The sequence below is a fragment of the Argiope bruennichi genome, chromosome 11 (assembly GCF_947563725.1).
Source record: "Argiope bruennichi chromosome 11, qqArgBrue1.1, whole genome shotgun sequence".
Lineage (NCBI taxonomy): Eukaryota > Metazoa > Arthropoda > Arachnida > Araneae > Araneidae > Argiope > Argiope bruennichi.
This window is the reverse complement of record NC_079161.1, coordinates 102,675,188-102,684,410: the sequence shown is the minus strand read 5'-3', so window position 1 is coordinate 102,684,410 and position 9,223 is coordinate 102,675,188. Positions and strand designations below refer to the sequence as shown.

General features: G+C 41.6%; 1 protein-coding gene across 1 annotated transcript; it reads right to left on the bottom strand.

Moving 5' to 3' along the window:
* Positions 1 to 7,567: 7,567 nt before the first annotated feature.
* LOC129956823 (uncharacterized) lies at positions 7,568 to 8,680 on the bottom strand. The gene has a single exon (XM_056068773.1). It carries the CDS (start codon positions 8,678 to 8,680, stop codon positions 7,568 to 7,570), a length of 1,113 nt encoding a protein of 370 aa, XP_055924748.1.
* Positions 8,681 to 9,223: the final 543 nt, after the last annotated feature.

Here is a 9,223-nt window from a genome sequence, read left to right as displayed (position 1 = left end):
GAGAGAAGATTGGTGTGAACCACCTCTTCTACTCGAAGCCTTTAGAAAGGCATTACCAGCAATTCGTGCTGCATCCCACGGTGCTGATATGGCGTATTTTCTTTTCCAAGAATACGTCAGTCTTAGTTGCGGTCCCCAACGTTAACATTCAATCGCAACAACATAATAAACTTGCATAATCTTAAGGTCTGCACTTGGAACGCAAATAGCTTGCGTAACAAGATCGCGGAAGTAAGAGACTTTGTTTCAGAGCAAAATCTTGATGTGTTTTTGGTACAAGAGACCCGACTCCCCCCGGAGTTCACACCCCTAATCGCTAATTACCGGATCTATAAAACAGATAGATCCGGAAATAATATTAATCGGCCAGGCAATCATGGAGGCACTTGTATTTATGTGAAATCAATAATTGAACATCACGTCATCCCCACTCCCGTTTTAGAGAGGACAGACGCGACAATTATTGAGGTTAAATTAGGAAATCTCCCCCCTCTCAAAATTGTGTCAGCATATGTACGATCTGGGAGTTCGTACATGTTCCCTCTGGAGGATTTAGAAAAACTTTTAAATTTAGGCCCAAACGTCATCATTGCGGGCGATATGAACGCAGGTCATATCGCCTGGAATAACTATAAATCAACTAAGTATGGAATGCAGTTGTTTAATTTTCTTGTAACGCAGGACGGAGTCAATGTTTTGGCGCCCCACTCTCCAACCCACATTAATCAAGTTAGCTCAAATGACTCCGTCATAGATTTCGCAATATTAAAGCGAATTCCTTTCCACTCTCAAATTAGAGTGCTAAATTGTTTAGATTCTGATCATCTTCCAGTAGTTTTGACTTTTGATACTGGAACCTTTCCTCTAAATTCACCAGCACATTTCTCCACCAACTGGGAGAACTTTCGGCATATTTTAAATTTAAAACCCCTCCCTCCCTTCAAAATTCATAGCAATGATGACGCAGAATTTGCAGTTGGAAGTCTAGGAAAAACTCTAACGGAGGCGCTCGCAGAAGCCTCAAAACCAAAATTTAATAAACCTCCAGAAAAGCTTCCTTTCGAAATCCAAACCAAAATTAAACTGCGAAATTACCTGCGAAGAATTTGGCAACGTTCTCGCGACCCTCAAGTGAGAACGGAACTTCGCAGAATCCAGGATGAGATCAAAGGGTTAAAAGTAGGTCACTTCGAGCAACAGCGAGCTAGTCATATAGAGAACCTAGACACAAAAGGCCTCTGGCGCCGCTCCTCCTTTATCAGAAAACCATTCTCCCCGATTCCCCCCCCTCAGAGGGGGGACAGGGGAACTCGCTCTTGCTCCCATTGAAAAGGCGGAAACTTTGGCAGATAGCCTACAGGACCAGTTTGCCCCCCACGCGGACGCGTGGCTGGCGAACCCCCCACTGACTCAATTCGTCACAGATCAGCTGGAGAGCTTCTTATCGCATCAACACGTAAACAACCTGCAGCCCGTTCGGCCCACGGAAATCATGGAATTCATGAATAACCTTAAGCCGAATAAATCGCCAGGATTGGATTTAATTACAAATCGCATGATTAAAAACCTCCCTTTTAGATTTATTTTATACTTAACTTTTTTAATAAATAAATTAATGGAATTGTGTTATTTTCCCGATTGCTGGAAAACAGCTGTGGTTGTCCCTATTCCAAAACCAAACTCTGATTTGACTTTACCTCAAAATTTCCGTCCCATCTCGCTACTTAGTAGCTTGAGCAAAGTGTACGAATCTGTGCTCCTCAAACGCCTGAATCAATTTCTCAGCGACAAAAATATTTTAATTTCCGAGCAATTCGGATTTCGTAAAAATCTGTCGACGAATCACCAGCTAATTCGTGTTACAGAATTGATTCACAGTGGCTTTGAGAAGTCCCAAACCACAGGTGCACTTTTTCTGGACGTAGCCAAAGCCTTTGACAAAATTTGGCACGAAGGGCTTTTATTCAAGTGCATGCGACTTGGATTTTCGGCGCAATTTGTCAAAATTTTACGCTCGTACCTACTTTCTCGTAATTTTCGGGTACGAGTTAACGATGTAATTTCTTCCCCCAGACCAATCCGAAGCGGTTGTGCGCAAGGAAGTTTACTCTCTCCAACTCTTTTTAACATTTATGTTAACGATCTACCTAGAGCTAGCAATTGTCACTTAGCAATTTTTGCAGACGATACCGCCATTCTTACACAGCATAGGGACCCAAACATAGTCATATCAAACATTCAACAGTACATGACCATTTTGCAGTGCTGGCTCATTGGCTGGAAAATAAAAGTCAACCCAAGTAAATGCGCGTGCCTCCTGTTTACTAAAAAAGTAAATATGCCTGACCTAGCCCCTATCCAAATTTTTGGCCAACCCGTCCCCTTTGTAAATGAATACAAATACTTAGGGTTAATTTTAGACGCAAAATTAAGCTTTAATAGTCATATTAAAGCAGCCCTCACCAAAGCTACTAGAACGAGTGTTAAACTCAACAGCTTAATTTCTCCTAGGAGTAAGCTATCGATTAGGCTCAAGCTTCTGCTCTACAAAGCTATTTTAAGACCAATAATGATGTACGGCTCCCAAATATGGGGGGCGACATCAGCCACAAACATTAAGAGGTTGCAAGTTTTTCAAAATAGGCACCTGATGAAGATTGTTAACGCCCCCTGGTATATCAGGAGAAAGATCTTACATGACGATCTCAAAATTGAACCTGTTTCGGAATTTATTAGAAGAACATCAATAAATTTCTTCGAAAAACTGCCCCAGATTCGTAACAAGTTACTTAATCTACCTGCTTATGATCCTGCAGTACCCAGCTCTAGGAAAAGACCTAGAGCTGCAATAGACAATGTCTATGTAAATTTCCCCTCAGTTAAAAAACTGAGAATTAATTAACTCTGTTACCAATCTGGTGGATTAAATTTATCAAAATTATTTGTTTTGGCCTCAGATAGCTACGATGAGCTACACGCGTGAAATTCCTTGAAATTTTTCCTTCAGAAAGTTTAGTTCCAAAAAAGCCCCAATAGTTAAGGCACGTGCAACGTAATTCCACTAAAGTTCTATTTTACCCCATAAATAATATAAATATTATTTTTAAATTAATTAATTGTATCAAAAATAATAATAATATGAATTAAATACCAAATTTCATGACGTTAGAGCTTTATTGCGCTCGTCCAAACTAGTTCAATTAAATTTAACTTTTCCCTAAACTAACAAATTAAAGTATCTATTCCAAATTATGATGTGGAGGTGCTCGTGACCACTTTGTCACATCGCGGAACTCCGAAACATCACGACGTTGCCGTTGCCGTTGCCAATCACAAACCTAGCTTCGCCAAATCCACATATGAACTCCTAACTTCAATAATTTTAACAGTACCATGGCATTATATCAAAATTTATGCTCTATCAGTCACATCATTAAGGGGATAGTCCTTCTCCAAGGACGGGTACCCCGATAAACCCACCATCGAGATCGAGATCGAAAGGCAACATTCTCATTTTAGCGAGTCATTCGATTCGAGTGCTTGGGATTGAACTGAACGGACGTGTTTTTCAGTCGCTCTGATCTTTGCCAACCTGCTAGCGCCAGACCCGCCGACGATTAATAGGCCCGACCCGTCCTTTTCAGGTTGGTTGGTTGGTTGTTTAGGTTTTATGGCGCAAAAGCCATATCTGGCCATGCTGCGCCAATCAAATGGTAAGAAGCATTTCAAAGATATTTAAAGAGGTTATTCCGATTAAAAAAACTAGGCAAGGTTAAAAATTCCAATCGCAAGCCGATGCATTAAAACGGTATTTAAAAAACATCCATGAAAAAAGTAAAAGTTCATAAATTACTGACACACGAAAAAGATTCCAAATTGGACAAAACTTAAATAAAATGCATCAAACCAATGGTCTGCAGAAATTTAAAAATGTTAGAGTGAGGTTTCTCACCCAGTAGTTCAAGAATGTCTATAGACACTGTATTAAAAAAACGTAACCGTTGATTATTAAAAGTAGGACAATCGATTAAAACATGACGTACACTTAAAACTGTATGGCATGTCGTGCATTTTGGACATGGTTCACCAAATAAAAGGTGTTTATGGCTGAATCGTGTATGACAAATGCGGAGCCGAACCAATTTTACATCAAGCCCACGCACTGGAATGGTAGGCCATAAGCAAATCATTGGTTGGAGAGAATGCAGCTTATTAGAAATCTGCTGATCCCAAGATCGTTGCCACAACATGTGAACGTGCCGAGCAAAACATGTCTTTGCATCGCCATGCGGAAGCGCTCGCTCATGAAAAGTGCTTGAGGATTTTGCTGCAGCATCTGCCATTTCATTTCCAGGTATTCCGACATGGCTCGGAACCCAGCAGAATAGAATTTCGAACCCTTTGTTTTCAAGGGATTGAAGAAAAACCAGGATTTCCAAAGCAACCGGATGCATTAAATAACTGAAATTGGAAAGAGATTCCAAAGCACTCTTGCTGTCAGTGTAGATGCAAAAGGTGCGTGTACAAGAAGTTGAAATCACTTCAAGGGCATGTGTTATTGCAACCAATTCAGCAGTCAAAACAGAGAATGATGTGGGCAAACTGCAGCTATATGTCTGAGTAGGTAAAACAACACCACTACCGACATGACTATTAGATTTTGACCCATCAGTGAATACTTCTGTGTACGAATAATACTGGCTGCGATGATCTTGAAAGAGCTTCTGAAAGATAATAGGTGCTGTTGTGGATTTGTCAAATCCCGTAAACGGGTTCAAGAATGAGAAATTTGGAGTATCCCAAGGTGGGAAAGAAAAGTAATTAATAGGTTGAATTGTAGTCTCATGGAGTCCCGAATCATTCAGCAGAATTTTTACTCTCTCACAATAGGGAAGAATGTGAGAGGGGCGTGCATCGTATAGTCTACGAAGACCAACTGGTAGAGACAACTGCCTAACAGGGTGTTTCGGAATCGACTGCACTCGGAAATAATATTGTGCAATTAATTTCCGACGTCGCAGATCTAGAGGCATTTGATTGCAGATGACATATAAGCTTTCTACAGGTGATGTGCGGAAAGCACCAGAGCAAATTCTCAGGGCAGAAAGATGCACCGTATCAAGCCTGCGCAAAACAGAAGGGCGTGCAGAACCATATATCATGCAACCGTAATCTATACGGGATAAAATAACGGCTTGGTATATTCGGAGAAGGGATGGGCGATCGGCTCCCCATGAAGTATTTGACAGCACTTTTAGGATATTAAGAGATTTCTCACACTTCTTTCGCAGATATAGAATATGCGGAAGGAAAGTGAGTCTTTTGTCAAAAATCACTCCCAAGAATCGCACGTCATCCTCAACAGGAATGGCGTTTCCTTGAATGTTAATTATAGGATCTGGGTGCATGTTTCGCTTCCGGCAGAAATGTACGCAACGACTCTTTTCTGGAGAAAGAGTGTGCCCATTTCTTTCACACCAGGAAACTAGTTTGTTCACTGCATTTTGCAGTTGCCTTTCAATCAAGTGCATATTACAGCCTTGAGCAGAAATCTGCAAATCGTCAACATATAGTGTCCCTTGAACAGATGGTGGAAGTTGCTGTAGAATTTCGCTAAAGTGAGTTATAAAAAGCGTAACACTGAGGACACTTCCTTGTGGAACACCCTCAGCTTGGATAAAAGGATCGGAATAAAAATTACCGACACGTACACGAAATATCCGAGTAGTCAAAAAATTTTGAATAAAAACAGGGAGGTTTCCTCTAAAATCCAAATTTAAAAGTGTTTGAAGAATACCGTAACGCCACGTACGATCGTAAGCCTTTTCAATATCGAAGAAGATGGAAACAAGATGATTCCTGCGAACAAAGGCATTACGAATTTGTGTCTCCAGAAGAACTATGTTATCAAATGTTGAGCGTCCTCGTCGGAAGCCACTCTGCAACGGTGAGATGTATCCATGTTTCTCCAACTCAAACACTAAGCGGGCATTGACCATACGCTCGAGAGTTTTGCACATACAACTCGTCAAAGCGATTGGCCTGTAGTTCAAAGGGCTGGCAGGATCCTTTCCCGGCTTAAGGATTGGAATCACTATTGCCTCTTGCCATTGTTTAGGGAATTTATGCTCATACCAGATTCGATTAAAAAGTTTTAACAAATTGGACAGCGACACCTCATCTAAATGGCGAAGCATACTGTAAGTGATTCCATCAGGACCAGGGCTAGTTTCATGTGCTTGACGCAAGGCGTTCTTCAGCTCAAACAGATTAAAAGCGTTATTGTACGCAAGAGATTTACGTGCAGTAAAATTTAAATTAATTCCTTCCACTCGCTTTTTGTTCACTTGAAATTTAGGACTGTATGAATTAATAGACGAAATTTTTTCAAATGCTCGCCCGAGAACATTGGCAACTTCTACAGGTGAGGAATAAATTACATTTCCCGATTTCATCACAGGAAATGAAAATTCCGGATATATTCCATTAGCTGCCTTCACTTTCCTCCATAGTAGTTTGCTAGAGGTAGAGTAAGTGATGGAGGAGACGTATTTAAGCCAGGATTCCCTCTGGCTACGCCGTCGAATGCAGCGAGCATAAGCTTTGGCTCGCTTAAATGCAACAAGATTTTCTGTTGTTGGGTATCTGCGAAATTTGTTCCAAAGCTGTTTTTGTTTCTTATAACTGTCGTGACAAGCCTTGTTCCACCACGGTCTGCGGAATTTCCGTAGACGGGGTGAGCTTTTGGGGATACATTTATTTGCAGCTTTCATAATGCAATCGTGGACTATCTGTACTGCTGACGAGATATCTGCTGTGTTAATCATATTTTCAGTAATTTTAGCCAGTTGTGAAAAATCAGTCCAATTCGCATGCTGGAATAGGAAGCGAGGTCGACCTTGAGTCGTACCACCACCATCAGCATGAGATACTATTACAGGAAAATGATCACTCTCGTGTAAATCGTTTCCAACTGTAAAATTTAGCAACGGAAAAAGCATTGGTGAACATATGGCGAGATCTAAACTGTGAAAGGTACGCGAGGGTTCGTGGAAGTACGTTTTCTCTTCATTATTTAGCAGACAGAGAGCATTATTAGTGATGAACTGCTCAATCTGTCGTCCACGAGAATTTGTGCTATGCGAACCCCACAACGTACTATGGCCATTGAAATCACCAAGTAATATAAATGGTGCTGGAAGTTGCGCTACTAAACTATCAAGGTCTTTTTGACTGATTGAATCATTAGGCGGTAAATAAACACAACAGACTGTAATTAATGTTCGTACATGTACTTGAACCGCAACAGCCTGCAAATTAGTATGAAGTGAGAGAGGTGTGCTGGGATAAGAATTGGAGGTCAGAATGCAAACGCCTCCAGAATTATGCGAATTACTGTCCGAATCTTTCCGAACAGTATTATAACCCCGCAATTTAAGAGGCATGTTTGATTTCAAGAAAGTTTCTTGAAGACAGAAGCAAGCTGGATGAAAATCGTTAAGGATGGTCCTAATTTCATTTAGCTTGGATCGAGTGCCACGACAGTTCCAAGAAAGGAAAAGACCCATCAAGAAAATGTTGCATGAGAGGTATTAGGGACATTAGTTAGAGTTGTCGATAAATCGCAACTCATTTGGATTTCATCCTCCTCTTCGGATGGATGTAGTGCGATAAGTTCGGGACTTTTGGGCACGCCACTGAAAATGGACGATAGATCCTTTTGGACTATACCCTGACTCGCAAGTCCCAGAGCGAGAGAGTTATGTAAACTTGACGCTTTTATCTTTTGAGAAAGCTGTTTTTCGGAAACACCACGTTTCGAAAGCTTAAGTTTTAGCGATTTATTTGATTTTCGTTTGCGTTGAACTATCTCAGGTTTCCCAGTTTCAGGAGCACTAGGTACGGACTTTTCAGTATCTGAATCTGATTTCACAGGCGGTTTACTTTCACTGATATTTTTAACACAATTAGTGCAAGAGCAATTTGCACAAAACTGTTTTTGCAAAACGGAAGCATAAGTTACACCAGGTGTCGGTGTCTGGACATTAACTTTACGCCTAGCTTCAGAGTATGAGATATTTTCTTTATGCTTAACTGTTACAATCTGTTTCTCCATCAACCATCGTGGACAAGATCTAGAAAATGAAGTGTGGTTGCCATTGCAATTCACACATTTTTCTTCAGCAGAACAGTGCTGACTTTCGTGGCCTTTTACTGCACACCGGGCGCAAGTGAGAGTCCCGCGGCAGTTGGATTTCGAGTGTCCAAATCGTTGGCACTGAAAGCACCGGAGAGGATTCGGTATGTAAGGCCTCACTGCTAGTCTCATATAGCCCACTTTTACCCGTTCTGGCAATTTAGGTCTATTAAATGTCAAAATAAAGTGTTTTGTAGGAAGAAGTTGTCCATCCCGCCGAATTGTTATCCGGCGTACATGCGTCACTCCTTCGGGTTTCAATTCTGCTGTAATTTTATCCAAGGTATCGTTGAATAGCTCGCCACAGGTTATAACGCCTTTTGAAGAATTAAGCGTCCTATGAGCGCTTACACTAACAGTTATAGATGCTAATGCCTTCAGTTTAATTATTTGCTGAGATTGTTTGCGACTACTGACTTCTACAAGTAAGTCGCCAGAGCGAAGTTTCCGAGTTGATACAACTTCTCCAACTGCTCCTGTCATTGCTTTTTCTACTAGAAATGGTGAGACACTATTAAATGATTCATTGTTTTCTGAAATGCGTTTGATAACAAAGAATTTGTCAAAAGGTTTTTCAAAAATGTTAACGTTCTTCTGTTGCCCACTGAAGGGAGCAAAGTTTTTTTTGCCCATACGATATTGATGGGGATTCAGGCCCAGCGGCATCGCCCACCACTGAGCCCTACTCGGGATGGCAGTAACTGGCTCTAGATATCCCTAGCCTCAGCACTTACCATAATGCTAACTGGTACCTATACGCTCGGAGTTACCCCCGGGGACAGTGACCACCCTTAACGCCAAGCCCAAGGAGTAACCCCTTCGCTTGATCCCTAGCAAACTAACCACTCCGGTGGCTAGCGACCAGCCGATTGAGACACTGGGGACCACAGTGCACCACCCGTCTAATGGGTCGCCACGCACGGCAAACACGTGGGGGTATTTGCTGTCCATGAGAAGCAGGAAGCAAACAGAGCGGCGACAGCTTCTCATGGAGAGCTCCCTCGTCTACCCTCGAGGGAAAGAAAA

Bases quoted from the DNA above. Each gene is read 5' to 3' on its own strand.
- LOC129956823 (XM_056068773.1), bottom strand. From the start codon at position 8,680: ATGACAGGAGCAGTTGGAGAAGTTGTATCAACTCGGAAACTTCGCTCT.